At 31.3% G+C, this 19960-nt stretch overlaps 1 protein-coding gene across 2 annotated transcripts in view; it reads right to left on the bottom strand.

Moving 5' to 3' along the window:
- The window catches only part of LOC142330064 (uncharacterized), a 43098-nt gene extending 24176 nt beyond the window's left edge, over positions 1 to 18922 (bottom strand). For both annotated transcript variants that reach the window (XR_012757671.1, XM_075375097.1), the window contains exons 1-5: positions 18245 to 18922; positions 13433 to 13572; positions 8735 to 8873; positions 7324 to 7472; positions 4124 to 4235 (exon numbers count right to left, since the gene is read on the bottom strand). Coding sequence is in view for 1 of the 2 variants with exons in the window: in XM_075375097.1 (XP_075231212.1) it covers positions 4124 to 4235; positions 7324 to 7472; positions 8735 to 8873; positions 13433 to 13572; positions 18245 to 18799 (1095 nt within the window). In the remaining variant the exon portion in view is untranslated. The remainder of the gene's footprint in view (positions 1 to 4123; positions 4236 to 7323; positions 7473 to 8734; positions 8874 to 13432; positions 13573 to 18244) is intronic.
- Between the last annotated feature and the right edge of the window lie 1038 nt (positions 18923 to 19960).

Raw genomic sequence — 19960 nt, 5'->3', positions numbered from 1 at the left:
TGTCGGATTTTCAGCTGTAACATACGTAAAAAAAATCACACAGACATACGGTTCAGTTTTTTGAATCTATGAATCCTTTTTCTATAACCTGTATTTTTTTCTATTTTTTCCGACAAATTACAATTTTTCGCGCACGTAATTAGTAACTCACGAAAGAAGACTCGTGACCCATGCGGATTTAGAAAGGTTAATCTTTACATAGAACTAGCAGTTAATGATGTTAAAGAACAATTTAGATCTGGAGTAACAGTTCAAGGTGAAAAGATAAAGATGCTACGATTTGCTGATGATATAGTAATTCTAGCCGAGAGTAAAAAGATTTAGGATTTGGAACAAACAATGAAACGACATGGATGAAGTCCTACGTAAGAACTCCTGCATGAAAATAAACAAGAACAAAATGAAAGTAATGAAATGTACTAGAAATAATGGAGGGGGACCACTGATGTAAAAACAGGGAGAGAAAGATTACAGAGGTAGAAGAACTTTTTTATTTAGGAAGTGAACTACTACAGATGGACGAAACAGAAATTATATAAAATACTGAATAACACAGGTGAAACAAGCCTTCAATCAGAATTATAATTTGTTTACATCAAAAATTAATTTAAACATTAGGAAAATATTTTTGAAAGTATATGTTTGGAGCGTAGCTTTATATGGAAGTGAAACGATCAAAATATCTGAGAAGAAAAGATTAGAAGCTTTTAAAATGTGATGCTATAGGAGAATTTTAAAAATCAGATGGGTGGATAAAGTGACAAATGAAGAGGTGTGTGGCAAATTGATGAAGAAAGAAGCATTTGGAAAAACGTAGTCGAAAGAAGAGACAGACTTATAGGCTACATATTAAGGCATTCTGGAATGGTCGTTTTAATATTGGAGGAATGGGTAGAGGGGAAAAATTGTGCAGGCAGGCAATGATTGTAATACAAATTGTTAGGGATGTAGGATGTAGGGGGTATACCAAAATGCAATGACTAGCAGTAGATGGGGAATCTTGGAGCTGCATCAAACCAGTCAAATTACTGGACATAAGACAAAAAAAAAAAATATATTGTTTTCCTCTTAAGTTATAGAAGAAAATGAATCCAAATTTTGAGTAAAGGACTTTGAATGATGATGTAACTGACAAAAATAATAGGAAATCTTTACATAATTTTCAAAAGAATTCTTAAAAAAATTAACAGAATTAAAAACTGCAGCTGAATCTGATTAGTCTTTATTTAAAATTATAACAAAAATTGCATGCAATTCAAATTTTGATTTATGATGCCTATGTGTTAAAATAGATTATATGAATAATTGCTAAAATAATTTAAATAATGAATAAAAAAACTACTGGATCAACATGAGATCTGCATTAATTGAAAAGTTTCAATTCTTATCATAAGAGCAGTATGACTGAGTAATTTTATTAAAATAAACTTTTTGAAATCAATGATTAACTGATGAAGACGTTTCCAACAGTGAAATTATACGTATTGAGAAATGAAAAGTAGCTTATCCTGGCATTTATAAAAGTAAATAAAAAATTTAATGCAGCAGAATTTCTTGCCTACAATTAATGGAAGAATAAAATAAAATAGCCACTTTTTAAATTTCTTAGTTCCATTATGTCACGTGTCCCATACAGATTTTCTCTGGAAAAAACCAGTAACTACTACTGTTGATCACATCAATTTAAATATTTTGAGTTGCACAAAGTAAATTATTAATTAAATTAATTAATTTTTTCCTTTCAAATGCCATAACAAATTTATTCCTGGTGTAAAAAACTTAATCTGATTGTACGACCCAAATACTTAACCTAATTAGGATGAGTTAATAAAAATGGTTGAATGAATATAGCCTTCGCCTCTTCCATTATTCCTTGAAAAACTCTCTTAACATATAGTTTCAGTTCATTAGTGAACTATTTTTTTTTAAATTACAGAAAAAGATAAAACTAAAACACTGAAGGTTCCAAAATTCAAATCATACAATCTTTTTTGTCTCTTAAATTTAATTTTATATTTACAGACAGGCAAAACATGTTACAAAAACAAATGGTCACTTAATTTCACTATAATTCATTCTAAATTAGGTATTAAAAACAACACTGGATGAACATCATGATAAAACATGAAACTACTTAAAAATCATTAAATATTAAAACAACTTGCTCTTCACAATGAAAGTTTTTTCTTCTAAAGATATTACACATTTAACAATTGGCATCTTCTTTAAAGGAATGTCCATAGATTTTCTAAGAGTTAGAATAAATCAAAGTGTATATCAAATAACATTTAATCAATGTTGTCCTTGTTTAATATGCTGTTTTTGTTAAATTACATATATTATTGTGCAAGAGGATCGAAATCTTAGTTTTTCTTAGATCATGTAAAAATTGGACATTGTGGTAATAACTCTGTATATTAGTTCTTTTTCAATGAAATGATTTGCAAAAACTGATTTTACTGTGTGAAATGTCAGTGTATATGTCCCTTGTATCTGTAGCTGAATCAGTGTGCTTGGTGTATGTAGTATTTAAAGAAATCTGGCAGATTAAGATTTCACTCTTGGGTTGCAGTGGCAATAAATTTGCTATATGATCTTATACAGGTGATTCAAAGAAACGGGAAATTAAAAAAATTAAATAACGTTAATGAAAATTTTTTTTTAGAAAATTCTATTTCATGTAATTGTACAAATGTTGCCATTTCAGGATACATACATTTTAGTTTATTTTTTAAAGATGACATCTTGCAAGTGACCTCCTCTTCTACGTAAACACTCACGAAGTCTCTTCGTTAAATTGTTCATGGTTTGACGTAACATCTCAACTGGAATTTCCGCAATTGCTTCTCGGATCTTTGCCTTCAGTTCTTTTGTGGGGTGACCCCCACAAAAAGTAATAGCAAGCTGAGAGATCAGGTGATCTGGAGGCCATCTAATGTCACCATTTCGTGAAATGACACGTTGTCCAAACAATCAGCGTACAGCTGCCATCTATATTCGTGCAGTTATGTGACGTTGCTCCGTCTTGTTGAAACCAGGCTGTGTTAAGAATTGGTAGAAATCTCTTTTGTTGTTCCACAACAAAGGTTTCAAGCATGGCTACGTAACGAGCTGACTTCACTGCAATCGCAAGACTGTTGTCATCCTCAAAAAAAATAAGGGCCTATAACACCGTAAGATGACATAGCACACCACACGGTTACTTTCTGGCTGTGCAATGGACGCTGGTGTAGCTGCGTAGGATTTTCTTGTGCCCAGTATCTGAAATTTTGCTTGTTAACAAATCCACTGAGGTGGAAATGCGCTTTGTTTGACATCCACAGTTCGTGAACAAACTCTTTGTTATCATTTATCTTCTGAAGCATTACATTAAAGAATTGTGCTCGCACAACTGCATCGTTCGGTTTCAGTTCCTGGACGATCTGCAACTTGTATGGATGGTATTGCAAGTCCTTCACTAAAATTCTTCGAACACTTGAACTATGCAATTGTAAAGATGCTGAGAGATGACAGATTGACTGATGTGTACTTCGTGTGACATCATCTTGTAAAGCTTGAACATTCTGTGGTGTACGGATGGTTTGCTCACGGCCTGAAGGTTTCTTTTTCATTGCTGAACCAGTTTCCTCAAAATTAGATATCCATGTTTTAATTGCATGTGCTGATGGAACAAGGTCGTGCCATCCCAGATTAAAATGACGGTGAAATTCTCTACGCGCTCCCTCCACACTGTCATTGTTTTTGTAAAATGCTTTGATAGCAAATGCACGTTGCGCACCACTCCAAGGATCCATAACAACTAAATGGCAGGTTAGGTTAGAGAGGCTGGCGCCACTTATCAAGTGGTACCAATCGCCCACGGCTACCAACACACCTTTCAAAATTTCCTGTTTCTTTGAATCACTCTGTATTTTGGAGTTCTCCAGTCTTATCTCGTTAGCAATTTTAAAACTGACAATAAACTTTTTTTCTAAATATAATGTTATGACATATTCTATAAAGAAATTATATTCCTGCATAGAATGCTCATATATGCGAGAAATATACATTATCTTATTTCCTTTGTACAGTACTAATGTTCTCATAAATCTAGTGATGACAATGTAATATTAATTATACTTACAATACATGAAAACATATCTTGATGCTGAGTAATTTTCATACATGTTTTAGAAAGAGCACTGTCAAAATGTTTCTTTAAATCACTTCGATTAAGATCAACACACACTGGCAATCTTGAAAAAAGAAAAAGCCAAACAAAAATAATAATAAAATTTATATTAGTTAGCTATTTATGATTACCTAGCTTAAAAATCTTCAACAAAAATTTCAAGCTAACTTTATTTTAAAAAATGTTCATGGCGAGACAAAATATGAGGTCTGTTCAAAAAATAACCAAACATTTTAAATTACATGTGAAGGAGATATTCAGCGATGTGCAGTTGGAGCATTGTATTCCACATAATTTCCTCTGTAACCAAATGTTCTTAGATTGTTGATATCTCGTTTAGTTTTCATGTTACTGTTATTTGAGTGCAGCATGCTTGTGTTAGTAGCGATTTTTGTAATGTGCAATTTTTGGAAACAAAGATAAAAGATAAAATTTTGCTTGAAACTGGGCAAAAATTTTCACAGAAACGTTTCAACTTTTGAAACAAGCTTACGAAGATGATGGTCTAAGTTGTATGCAATGTTAGAATGGTTTTCATGATTTAAAAGTGGTTGTCAGTAAACTGACGATGACCCTCGACCAGGAAGGCCTTTAACTTCAACTGATGACACCCACGTTCAGAAAATCAACCATCTGGTGCATGCAAATCACCGATTGATTGTCAGGGAACTTGTAGAAAAAGTTAGCATCTCAATTGGATCATGACATGACATTTTGACTGAAAAATTGAACATGCATAGAGTTGCAGCAATGTTTGTTCCTTGTCTGATGACCGAACACAGCAGAAAGAATATAGAGTGGATGTTTGTCAGCAACTTCTTGAACAAGCCAATGACAATGAAACATTTATGCAAAGGAATATAAAGGAGACAATAACTGGGTACGGCTACAACACTGAGAACAAAGTTTAATCATCACAATGGATTGGTAAAGGCTCTTCATGCCCCAAGAAAGCACGTGTCAGTCTTGATCCAATATCAAAATGACGCTCCCTGTTTTTTCGATTGTAATAGAATTGTGCATTTTGAATTCTTGCCTAGAGGTGAAACAGTGAACCGTGCATACCATTAAGGTGCTTTACAACGATTACATGAAAAATTTGCAAAAAGAGACCAGAGTTGTGGCGGGACAACTCATGGTTAATTCACCATGACAATGCGCCTGCACACTCAGCTTTGTCAATTCATCAGTTTTGTGTCAAAAATCAGATGACAATCCATCCTCAGACTCCCTACTCACCAGACCTGGCTCGTTGCAATTTTTTCTGGTTTCTGTAATTAAAATCAGTGATGAAAGGGCACTGTTTTGAAACTAGAAGTAAATTCATCACAGACCTTAAAGGCCACTTCAAATGAAGCTATCCAGGACTGCATTAGCAGTCCAAGTGGAAATACTGCTGGAAAATGTGTGTGAATACTTTGAAGGGGCAAGGGCCAATAAGCTGTAAAATTATTAATAAAGAATAAAAAAAAATAAAGTTGGGTTATTTTCTGAACAGATCTTGTATGATATATTTCTTCTTTTTTTTAATAATTATTTTTCAGTTATTAAATTTGAGCATTGACTAAATGTAATAATTTTAAATTATTTGAAGTACTAAGGTGTCATTTTGTTTACAATAAAAATAAATTAGTTAACAAAAGAGAATTATATTAAAATAATAGTATAAGAGATATGATTGCCGTTAATGTGGTTGTCATTTAGAGATTTGAAAATAACTATGATTATTTTGTAAGGAATTTTTCTTTATTGTTATCATAATTTATTTGATTAGACCCTTGACTTTACCAGGTAAGAACTTCACTCGTAAGATGCCACCAAACAGAATCACTATTATTAACAAGGATGGCACCTCTATTAACAAGGATGTACTGTCTCTAAAAACCTGGCATCTTTAGTACGCATATTACCAGTCTGATCTATAGAACCCAAAATGTAAAAATAGGATAAGCAAGACGTAAGTGGAATTGTTTGCTTATGTGGAAGTATTTGAATAAACTGTACTCTTTCAACCTGACTCTAATTAGAGGTAAAAATGTCTGTTTAAACAAGAAACATAATTTTCATCCTGAAAAATCATAAAATGCACCCAATTTTTTTGCATTTCCAGAAAAACTGGAGTTATTACTGACAATACAACAATGAACAGAAACACTGACTAGGTTTTCCAAATTGTAACAGAAAACTTAAACAGGTAATTCAAATCAATCTGACACCAAGAACAAATAAGTTACAGAAATGGCATTGGACAAGAAATGATGTATAAAAGAAGGACGGAAAATAGAAAAAATATTATGGCTGAATACTGATGACAAAGGAAAAAAAATGACAGAGAATTGGTGAGCAAGTACATATAAAAAGTATAGGTATTACATCATCAAAAGCTCATAGAAATTTATTCAGAATATGTTGGGTTAAACGTAATTTGCAGCACAACAAACCAACTTTTTCATTAGTGATTTCAGTTCAATACCTATAAAAGAAAAATTGACTGGGGGGCATTCAATATGAATATGATCCCGCTTTACCAACTCACTGATCCAGATAACAGTAACTGAACAAAAGATCTAAGACTTTATGATAAAACACAGTACTGGTGGATGTAAAAACATCCTTATTGGTCATCTTAGAACAAGCATAGGATAAGAACATTTTCAAGCACACACAAACACATGAATTTCTGGTGGTCTCACTGAAAAAGAAAGAAAGATAACCTACATTTGCTAAGCATACAAACACATTCACTTTTAGGCCATATCTGGCATAAACTGCTAACGTCATTTAAGTGAAATTTATACTTAAATGTAAATTATATTATATTATATTTAACTTTAAAATATAATATATGTGTTGTACTTGTGATTCAATTCCATAATACCAGTATACGGGGTAAATGATTTTCAGTGCTTGTGATAAAGACATTTTATGCTACTGTATTATGAACCAGATTTCTTTGTTTTGCTATAAAGTGAAATCTTAAGGACTCTGTAAACCCTTTAATTTATTTGCTTTAAAATTTGTGCAGTTCTTTTTGTACTAAGAAAACAAATTTAGTAGCACAAATGACAATAATAGAGAAATCATAAAATGATTGAGCAAAAAACCTTAGTCCAGCAGCGGCATACTGATTGTTTGATGACAATAATACTTACTTTCGTCCCGATATGAAGTGTTTTCCTAAATGATTTGATAATAATTTAGATAATCTATTATCAGCAAGAAAGTAGTCATACGCATTGCACAATTTTCTACGCATCTCATGCTGCTTATATTCTGTTAATACCTGATGAAATGTCAATATCTGCAAAAAATAAAAGATAAGCAGAAGACAAAACATTGAACAGGATATATTTTTGAGGTATAATAATATTATAAATAAATAATATTATTTGAGTTAAAATAATATTTTGGTAACCTTTAATTTTGTTAAACTCTAACAGTTTATTCCGGGTCTTAAACTTTTGAGATATCAATTTCAAGTCAGCTATAAATTTTAAGTAATTTTGACTGTCACCAAAATATTGCTGAGTATCTTTTGTTGAAACTTAAGTCGACTAAACAACCTTGTATAAATTCTACTTTACTAACCCATGTAGATATTTTCTTGTTCTCAGTTTATTTTATTTTGTTTTTTCTTTCTTAATCAAGTCACTTCAGTAACTTTGTTTTGTTTCAAGTAAGTATTTCTGAAATGATCCACTAGTAAAGAAAAATTAGATCTCTTCCTCAAGGATCCTGATCCACCCACATTATAACCTATTAAATTTTTTGTTTAATATAGTCTCCATGTGCAGTTTGAGGGATTTGCGTCTACTAATGTACTAGTAAAACATACATTTTCAGTGACTGCATTGGCTCTATGATTATTTAAGGAGCCTCAGTATTCCTTCTAATGCAGCTCCACTCTATTTTATGCTGATATTAATTAACGTCTAGTGGCACTTCTTTGTTAGCATACATAAAACTATTTGAATTATTACTTTGATCGTTGCCTCATTCAAGTTACAAGTAGAAAAAAGGATGCTTCTCTGCAACTCCTCTTACTAAAACATTTAATACATCTTAAAATGGTTCCGGTTTTGGTCTGTAAAACTATAGCATATTTACTATCACGACTAGATGGCATATACTTCACTCACATAATCGTTTAGCCTGGATCCATTTTTGAAGGACAAAGTACTTCCTGGTCATAAATGGGTGAAATATTAGTACTAAAATTAAACAAATAAATTCTTACGCCACCATCTTAGCTTTGCCAAAAGCCAAGAAGAATATTACGTCATGTGCTGTAGCCTACATGGAAGCAGCATAATACAAAATCATTGTTACCATGTTTGTCATGCGGCAGCATGTTATCATTCTGTTTATGATGATGGTAGTACAATAATTAGGTCACATAATATATACCAGCTCTAAACATATTAACTTTAAACAAGTAAACTTAAAATAGCAAATAGTGCAGGTTGCCATGTATTTATTGGCTGATTATGGTAACACACTGTACAAAGAACTAAACATGAAAAAAAAAAAATAACATTAAAAGGAAGAGAAAAAGATATTTACCATTTTGACCCTGCTGATACCATTTTTACTCATCAATTCTTTACAACGTTCAATAGTTTTTGCTCGTTCTTTTTTATTTTCATCTTTCACAATAAGACATACATCTGCACCTTCAGATACGAGAGTATTTGGTAATAAACTGCAAAATAAGATTAAAACATGAATCAAAATACGTAAATAATAAAATAATTTGATTTTTGGATTTCTAAGTCATTGAAATTGAATACAGAAGATATAAGGTACATTACCAATTATTGTTAATTAATTATCATTTATTATTACAATGTAATAATGTAGCAATTGGCTTGTTACATTTTATTTTAGAAATTTCCCATTTCAATAAGCATTAACTTAAGATCAATACTAAACTGTTTCATTTTAAGCTTTGCAGGACAGAAACACAGCTGTATATTCCTAGTGCCATACCCATTAGGCAGAAGAATAATGTAAAATCTTATTTTAATAGAGTTTTAACAGGTTGGTTATACTCAACAAGCACTTCAGAATTACTCTTACTGAACAGCCACTTAAAAAGAAAACAAGAGTCCCTGAATTACTCCACAGGGAGCACCTTCCACATTAAAACAACTCTACAACAGGTATACATCTCTATGCAACAATAAAGCATACTTATTGCACTATTTTGTCTTTGCTAAAATACTGTAACATGATTTCAACCCAAAACTTGGTCCTTTCCATCACAGGCTAAATTTCAATCATTTATTTCTTTTTATCTCAAAATATTTGTAATTATAGATTGGCAGAACTGTGACTTATGTATGTTGTGCAAGTGCAAGTATGATCTGGATTGTTATTTTTATATTACTCTGAATCTGTTGTTAATCTGTTCAATAGGTAATGGGACCAGTAAACACCCTAAATGATTTAAATAAAATACCCTAATCTGATAGTAAAATTGGTTGGTTATGGATGTGTTCTATATTTAAAATTTATTGTGTTGATCGGCAACATAATAAACCTTTAAAAGTTAAAATGACAGGATTAGAGCTGTCAGTTCCATTTGTAAATTTAATGGAATAAATTTCTCTCAGTGGAGATTTCACGTAGTGAGCATTTTAAAAGCAAAAGGTGTTTATCAATTCACTGATAGAACTAAACTGAAACCATCAATGTCAGTCGATGGCGAAAAATTAGACAAAGATGATGATGTTACCATGTTTACAATTAGTGCTGCTATGGAGTTAGGAGTTATCTGAAGTGTCTCATGGAAAATTGCAACTCTTCTAAGAAAATGTTTAATAAATTAAATACAATCTTCAAATAAAAATTGGATTTTAGTAAATTGTTGCTTTAAAAATTGATAACAATACCATAATACAACATATTATTAATGTTGAAAACTTAGCTTTGCAAATCAAAGACTTAGGTGAATCAATCAGTGACGCTACCATTTTAACTTGTACTTAGTACGCTGCCCTCAAATTATCATAAATTCAGGCAGGCATGGCTTTCAATGAATGAAAAAGACACAACTTTGGCTAACCTGCCTGCTCGGCTACTTGATACAAATTTGAACAAATGACACAGCATTGGTTGTATCTTCTTATCAGAACAAGAAAAGACATGGGTCAAGACCATCATTTCACCATGGGAAACTAAAATCTAATTCTCTACAAGTAACAGTCAATGAAAACCTGGTAATGCAAGAATGGTAGAATAATGGATAAATCTAAAATTACTTGTTAGTCATTTAAAAAAAAAGGGGGGGGGGGCCACTATGCGAGTGAATGATCTAATAAAGCTTCTTATAATGAAGCTACTGTTTTTAGTGCAGAAGCTGATGAGTTGTCCAGTTTCATTAATAACTCCTGACCCGCTTTTGGGAGGAATGTTCTGTATGCACCTAGCCTTAAGAAAAAATTATTTTCTGAAGAGATAAAAATTGAAAAGAAGATGAAATCATAAAAAAAACATAATACTGCTAATATTTTTTTATGGCAATGGAAGACTTATGGCCACTGCCGTATGCAGTAATAATAATGTTTCTCAGATGGCCTTTCAAACAATAATTCAGCCTGGAGACAATTTTATTCAAATGGACACTAAAGGTAGGATTTGGCATGAGCATAGGCCATTTAAATGTTGAAGTTTTTGTAAAGTTAAGAAACAAAGTGGTAATAAATAATCTTGAAATAACAAGTGACATTCATTTTGTCAATTTGGAAAACAACACAGACTATCTTTTGGTGAATCATGCTATAAAGCATTTAAGTCTGGTGAAAGGATATTTAGCAACATCTGCGGTCCAACGTCAGAACTGCTTGGTGGAGCTAATTATTTTATTTAATTTAAAAGACTTTAGTAGTTTTTGATAAGTTATGTTCATGAAGCACAAAAGTGACGCTTTAACTTTTTCAAAAACTTTGTTAGTTTATGTGAAAATAAGTTTGAGTTTAAGAGTAAATCACTCACGGTAAACAATGGTACTGAATACATAAACATAATTTTCAATATAGATTGAATATATAACCAAAAACTTCCTCAATCAGAAAGAAATTGAACTTTAGACAACACCCTTATACACCTGAACAAAACAGCAGATCAAATGAGATATGTGCACAATAGTTGAAATTGCTCAATCAATGATACATTCCAAATTAAGTTCCCCTATCTCTATGGGCTGAAGCTGTAAATATGGCTGTTTATAATAAACAAAGCAACAACTGTTCAAGCTCTTAACTCCACTCCACACAAACTGAGAACAGGAAGTAAGGCTTATCTCATAAATTTAAAGATTTTCATCTCTAAAGGATATATGCATATTCCTGATTGCAAAAAAATTACAACCAAACAGCAAAAAGTTGATTTTTGTAGGCTATGAAAAAAATATCAACCAATTAATAAAGACTTTAATATCCATTTCTAAAAACAATTGAAATAAAACCTTTAATGAAAATTTAATACACCTACCAGTTTTTAAACCAAATCATACAACTAAAATTCTGAATTAACAATACAATCATCTGGGAAAAAAGAGGGGAGAGAAAGAAACAACAGAATTGAACAAAAAAATGTCAGAAAATACACAAAAAAGAAACACAATCTGTACTTCAAAAAGGTGAACATTTTCTTCATCCAAGAGATGCCATTCATCGCCCTAAACACTATGAAGTCAATTACATAAATTTTCAGATGCCTTTTAAATTATCAATAGGCTATGAGCTCAACTCAGTCTGAACAGCAGAGATATGCCATTCAATAAGAAATAAAATCATTTGAAAAGAACAATACATGGGAAACAGTGCATTTACCCAAAGACAAAAAATTCACTGGCTCTAAGTGAGTTTTTAAAATAAAATATCTCCCTACTGATAATATTAAATGTTTTAAAGCAAAACTGTGTGCTAAAGGTTACAAAAAAGTGGAGGGAGTAGATTTTTATAATACTCACTATTCACCTACCTCAAGTTTTGACACAATTTGAATTGTTCTAGCCATTGCAGTTACAACAAATTCAGAATTATCCAGTTCAGTTCGATATAAAGATAGCATTTTTAAATGGAAAAATTCAAAAAGAAATTTACATGGAGTCTCCTCCTGGTTTAGTTCAAGAAAATGGTCTACTTTTTAGGCTTTGTAAGGGTTCTTTGCTATGTTTGAAGAACAAGAAATACTGTTAATATTGTTTACTGAAGATTACCTGTTAATGTAAAGATAAAAATATTTCGAAGAAAATTACAACTGAATTGAAACATAACTTTGAGGCTACTGTTTCTGAGTCAGGTCCATTCATTGGCCTAATGATGGTTCTATTTTTATTCATTGTGAAAGCTACATTAAAAGGGTTCTAGGGTGTAACTTTGACATCAATCCAGTTAGTACACTAGCAGATCCTTGCATCGTACTTTCTATCACAAGGAGTTCCACTTAAGCGTGGAACACATTGTGAAGCCATCCACTTAATATTAACAAAAGTTATTACAAAAAATGAATGAAAATTGCTCTTCCAGGACTTTTGAAGCTCTGGACCTTTTTCAATGATATATCTGGTAGAGTTCTATGGTTAATGGTGGTTATCTTATGAAAGTTAAAAGATCTTTTCAGTGTTCAACAGAATAATGCATTTAATCTTAAGTAATTGTTTAATATGTTGTTTTGGTCATGCTTAGTAATTATAAATTTGATATTTTTCATACTGAGAACTTTGTTTCTATGTGCTGTCTAAAATACTCAGGTTGCTGTGTGACTGAATGTTCTGTTTGTGTGTGGTGATGATTGAGTTGCAAAGCTTGATTCTGTTATGTGTAATGTATGTATGTCATTTTTTATATCAATGTATAAATATGGATCTATTCTCCTAAATGTAGTGTTATTACATTTACTACATGTATACTCCTAGATTTCTTTATTAGCTTGCTATATGAGCTTGTGAAATTACATATCTCTTTCCAATATTAAAAAAATATTACATTAGCCTTACAAATAGCTCAGTATTGTTTTAAGTAGCTAAAAATCGTTTTGAACATTAAATTTAAGATACAGGACAGCAGAAATATGATTTATGCTAATTAGCCCTTTATAAAATTCTATAACTCAGAAATATAAATCATAACACTGAGAGAGAGAATTCGATTATATATTATATATAATTTCATTATATATTCATTTTAATGAATTCATTCAGAATTTAGATTGCACAATTAGAGTAAAAAGAAAAGTATAAATAACAATACATACAAACGTGTTGAATGGTTTGGGGTAATTCCTTTCTTAATAACACTTATTTGTAAATATATTGGATCAGGTTCACTTAGCAGTTTATCCTTTACTTCTACACTTTTTATACTATTCAAACATGACACAACAGCTTCCTTTATCTGTAACAAAACAAAATAAAAACAAATATGTGCTATAAACACACAGACTACATTACAAATCAAGTATGCCTACTGTATTACAAACTCTGTTTTACTTAATACATTTTGCATATTGGATTTTTTTTAATGAAGAGGAATTAAAAAATTTCTAAAGTTTTACCTCATATACTCATTCATGTACATTTAAGTAAGTTTTAAAAGTTGCTCATTGTTTATTTTATTCATTAACAATTTTACAAAAAAAAATTATTTGTTTTGCTTTTACTGATTATGAGCAATGCTGCTTATCCAGAAACATAATCCATAACCAGAGACTTTCACATTCTGCATACAAAATGGGCAGGTTATATAGCCTAACTATAAAATTTATACACATGCCTGTATTAATGATTGTTTTCATTACTGGAACTCAGTGCTGTTATATATTTAAAACCATTAACATGTAGAATTTTCTGCATGTTCTTTGAAAGTATGTCACCTGCAATCGTGACCACCATGTGCTATAAAAGATTGATGTACAAGCACAAGATTTGACAACTTACAGAATGAAAAAACACTGCCTTTCTTTTGTCTACTCTGGCCTACATCTCTAATTAATTACAATGTTTCTTTACTGTAGACTAATTCACTGCATGGGTTTAAAACGTCTGCTATTTGTTAAAGCTTCACAAATGCTGCATCTTTGATAAAAAAGGCAGACCTTAAACCTTAAAACACGAAGTTCAATTTGTCTACTAATGTGCAGCCAATTTATTCCTAAACTAATCAACCAAGAATGAGATATACATTTGTGGAACAAAGAAATGGTTGATATTTCATTTGTATTCCTTTCAAGCAGTTTTCTGTTAACACTAATTAAACTATGATCTTCATAATAAAAGTACGAAAATAGATTTTTAATTTCTATAACAATTACAAATAATCTCTAACAATTAACAACTCTATAATAAAGGAATAAATAGGCTTTTCATATAACTATCTTTTTTTTGTTAGATCTTGTAATAGATAAACTTAGCTTCTAGTTTAAAATTTCCAAGTACTGGAACTTTTTATCAACTTTTTACAGGCCTATCCAATCTCTTGCTTTTCATATTTTGATAGGTACTTAATACTTCATCCAGCACATATTTTTCATTAAAATATATGTCAGAGATTTAATAATGAACAATAAACATTGCTTTTTTAAAAAAATTCCAGCAGAACTGGATACTTGGTTCAAGAAATTTGAGACAAACAAGATTTTGTGGTTGTTTGTTTTTTAAATTTTCCAACAAAAAAAAGTCAATTATGCATAGGGGTCATTCCATTTGAAGTGACCCAAGGGTGGTTGCTTGACCAATTAAAAAAATAATTGAAACACCCACTTGTTTCATGACCTTACAAATATTTTTTATTGAAGCAATTTACCTGGGGAGGCCATTTTTGTTACAGTACACACACCTATTTTTGTGATTGTAAGGGTTTAAAGAAAAATCATTACTAAAAAAACTATTGGTGCTGGAAGGATGAAACAAAAAGCAATTTAATTATATTTTCTAAAGGTAAAAGATTTATCCAGTGGTTTATTTACCTATCTCTCTCCTTTCTAAGAGAAAATTAGTAATAAAGTTGAACTTGAAAAACTGTGAAATTTCACTTTCAGTAATTTTTTCAAGAGGCAGGGATGGCATACACAGTTTGAATTATTATTTTATATATAGGTACAAGGGTTTTTTTCTTTTTCAAGGTCTGATCGGTCATGAAATTAAAACCACAGTGAAAATAAAAAATTTGTTATTTGTAACAAGTACTTACATAGTTACGCTACTTCTCTACATAGTCGTCACTCAGATTTAGACATTTGTCATAGCGTGGTACCAACTTTCCAATACCCTTGTCATAGAACGGAACTGCCTGTGTTTTCAGCCATGTTTCTATGCTGGTCTGCAGCTCGATGTCTGTGCCAAAATGTTGTCCTCCTAGCCAGTTTCATGTGAGCAAAGACGTGAAAATCGAATGGAGCAAAGTCCGGGCTGTATGGTGGGTGATCAAACACTTCCCAACGAAAACGCTGCAGGAGCTTCTTTGTTACAGCTGCAGTGTGCGGCCAAGCATTGTCATGGAGAAAGACAATGCCTGATGACAACACTCCTCTCTGCTTATTCTGAATTGCCCTTCGTAGAAATTGTGAACTGACGATTTTCTCGAATTGCCTCATCCACTCGCTCAAGAGCTCATCGGTTGACACTTGCTTCCTTCCCTGACCGCCTGCATCATAAACATCAGCACGTCCTGCAACATTGTCTCACTTCGCTGTCCCTCATTGCAGTTTCACCGTACACATAACTTATTCGTCGATGAATTTCAGCTGCATTACACCCCTCAAAAGAAATCTAATTACCACACACACTTGACGGGAGATGCTGTTGTCGTAGACATGTTTACGTGCTAGCTGAGTGTTCAGAACTAAACGAAGTGACGCGGCATAATTGAAGGCCATACTAGAGACGCTGCACAACACATTTGCGCAAAGGTTCATCCGATTTTTGCATGGGTTTTTATTTCGTGATCGATCGGACCTTGAAAAAAATAACCCTCGTATATGTTAGTAGTTTTACCATAAATAATATAAAAATTTTTATACTTATATTTTATAATAATATTTTTATACTTATTACTACAGTTGAAATAGACTTGTTTGAACTATTCAACTGCAGTGTTCATGTTATAACTGGTGCTTTAAGTCATTTCCAGTTGTCAGGAAAATTCATGTTGCAACACGCTCATTTATGCTTGTTGCATCATTTAGCTTTGCAGTTACAAGCTGGTCAGTGACCTGTTCACATCTTTACAGTATCTCTCAACTTTCATCCTGTGTTTGGAAGTGTTCATTAAATAAGTAAGTTTTACTTAATATTATATTTGCAAATTTTAAAATCTGTTAAATTTTTACATTATTTTCATAGAATTTCATATAAAACAATGAAAGAACAATGTCCTAAAAAAGAGTATGGTACAGTGCCAAAAGAACTCTAAAAACTTAGGGCAAATAACATCAGAGCAAGCTCTTAAAGAATGTTTGAGCTTTTTTATCACCAGCCCCATCAGAGTTATTTGAAGCCAACATTAGAATTTTTGTAAAAATTAAGTTTTCAAAAATTCATAAAAATTTAGGTGTAAGTATATCACCATTAATATTATTTATGGTAAAACTATTAACATATACCTACATATAAAAAAATAATTTAAACTGTGTATGCCATTCCCTGCCTCTTGAAAAAAATTACCGAAAGTGAAATTTCACTGTTTTTAATGTTCGATTTTATCGGTAATTTTCTCATAGAAACAACAGAAATAGATAAATAAACTAACTACTAGATCAAATTTTCACCTTCGGAAAATATGATTAAATTATTTTTTTGTTTCATCAGGACCAATAGTTTTTTAGTTATGAATTTTTCCATAACCCTTACAATCACAAGAATAGGTGTGCATACCTTAACAAAAATGGACGCCACAGGTAAATGGCTTAAATAAAAAATAAAATAGTTTTAACTCCCTGAAAGATGTAGGAAAGAAGTAGTAAATTTTAATTTTTTTTGAATTGGTCATGCAACCATGTTATGTTTTTCTGGGACATTTCAAATGGATTGATCTATAGTTTCCCCAGTACGAGATGAAGTACCCTTGCTCTACCAATACTAGACAAATCTTAAATCAACGGTCTAAGCTTAGTAACTAACTTCACAAATGTTACAAAATCAAGAAAGGGCTAATTGTATTGTATAAGAAACTTTCTTGATATATCCAATTTTATGTAAATAATCTTTATACTTAACAATGACAAATTAAATAAACCTCTTTTTGACTTTCTTTTGGCAAAAGGAATATTACGCCCATATAAAACTAACTGTTAAAGAAAATATTTCTATAACTACTTATTAGATAATTTTAACAAATTATATTAGCTTTTTAACAAATTTTAACATCCCTAAATTATAAACTTCATTCAATATCCATCCTTTTGAACAAAGAGCTCTCTAACTACTGGACTTTTTTAAATAATGAATTTTTGAAAACAAAACAATTTAGAACGACAAATTTGGTGAGTAATGATCAATGTAAAATAAAATGGGTTTGTTTTTTGTGAAAAATCCAAACTGTATTAAAATTTATCATTAAGAAAATAATCAAGCCAATAAGCTGTGAATAACAAATACTAGAACAGTAGGTCTAATATAAATATTATCTGTGCAACTGACATACCTATCTTAAATGTAAATTTAAAACTGCTTTTATTCATCTATTTTGGTTCTACTCATTAAAAGTAATGTTATTAAAATGAGAGAAATTCTATGTAGCTAAGTAGAATTTTGTAACGCTCCTAATTTTCTTTGTTATGCATAAAAGATCTTCAATGAGTCAATGGTCTGATAATTTGAGAAAGAAAGAAATAATTATAAATCGTTAGAAACACTTCTATCAAATCTTGTTTACAGTCAATATGGCATGAATTATCCTACAATGTAGCTACTACAAGATCACAACTCACAAAGTTTTTGTTTAGCAAGTGTGAAAGACATCTAATATGGTTAAAACAGTGCAAGAATTTCTATAATCTACTGACAGGGAATTTATAAACAACAGTAATCCTATAAATAAATAATAAATAATTAATAACATAATCACATACCTTCATTAAATTCAGCCTACTCGCAACAGGAGCTGCCTGATTTTCGTTAATTTCCGATTTTGTAATTCGTACTCTTTCGCCATCAACCTCAACAAATCTTTTACGACGACTTCTTTTACGCTTCTTCGCCTTGCCATTGACAACAGCAATTTGTACTTTTCCTTTTTCAGTGGTCGAAGTAGAACCTTTAACCTCATGACTCAAAGTGTTTACCATAGGTTTCTCGTTGGAACTGGAAGAAAATTTGTTAGTAACATTAATTTTTTTACAATCTCCCGCACCGGCAAATTTTGCTACTTTTGTGCGATTTTTAATGGTAGTAGAAGATGATTTTTGTCCTTTCGGTGTTTGTGTAACACAATTCTTTTCACGAGTTTCATTATCTATTTTTTTCACTTTAATTCCTTTTTCTATCAATTTTTCGAGTTTCAAACCAAGATTAAGTTCTGGACTGATTTTAGAATTAGTTTTATTACCATTCAGTTTCTTTAAATTTGTCGCTTTTGGCTTCTTTGTTTTAACCGTACGGATGTTACTCTTAGTTTTTAACTTCATAATTGAACAACGTATCAATACTTATTAATTCTACGGTTATTAGAATGTAATAATTCTATGGTAAAAATTAATCCACTCCGAACCTCAACATATACAACTAACGCATGCATCAGATGTTTAAACCGGATATCAATTTGCATAGTCCGTTTTGATTTCGTCGTTCTTGATTATCATTACTTATTCCCATTATTGTTTATAGCAGTTATAATAAGTGAATTAAAAAAGCATTATTAAGCATTAATACGTTTACAACTTTTTTAAATTGTGACAAGAATATTAGGTTATTGAGAATCGATGCTTAGGAAAATATAGATATAAATCATTTCTTTGTTTTGATACAGTAAACAATTACTACGAAAGTGTTTTATTATCTATGTAGCGTCAGTGAAACTTTTAAAAGAGCACTGTTTAGTAAAGAAGAAGAAAATTGCTTTTCAAAGAGTCGCATTGATGTGTAAAATATTAAATTATATACTCAAGTTTACATCGGTGATCAAATAATCTAATAAATTAGATTGCAACACCATAAAGTACTATTTATTACATAACAGAAATATCTTTATAGGGTCATGTACCATCTCATTTTAATTAAATTCTTCCGTTTATGTAATTTTTCTGCACAAATTTACCTTGTTACCTTGAATCCACGTGGACATGCAATTTGAGATTAAAAAAAATAAATTTGGGTAAAATATTTTATGAATCCAATAAGTTCCTTATAAGCTGAAGCACACGGGTAATGGGGTATGGTATCTTGCTGACTTCTGTGGTGTTTTCATTTTTTTTTGTAGGAAGCCATGATTGATGCTTTCTCTCAAACTGCATTGTATTGAGTGTTGAATCTTTAAGCAATTAGTGATTAAGCAGGTAATCTCAATGAGACCAGAAGAATTATGCCTCTTCATACTAAAAAATTTTGTAAGACCTGAGAAAGCCATCAGGCCTTTTCTGCCCCCCAAAAAAATAAAATCCATTACACTGAATGGTAATCCTGAATCTCTATCTGTGAGAAATCTTATTTTTGTAGCGTCAAGACAGAAGATCCTTGTATATAAGTCCTCACCTGTAATTGGTGGACTTATTGGGGTTTTTGGACAACAAAATTTTGGAGAGAGGGGAGCGGAGACTGGAGTTAATTTTCAGAACTGACTTTCTTGTGAT

The sequence above is a fragment of the Lycorma delicatula genome, chromosome 9 (genome assembly GCF_047948215.1).
Source record: "Lycorma delicatula isolate Av1 chromosome 9, ASM4794821v1, whole genome shotgun sequence".
Lineage (NCBI taxonomy): Eukaryota > Metazoa > Arthropoda > Insecta > Hemiptera > Fulgoridae > Lycorma > Lycorma delicatula.
The sequence above is the reverse complement of the archived record's forward strand: the minus strand, read 5'-3'. Positions and strand labels throughout refer to the sequence as shown.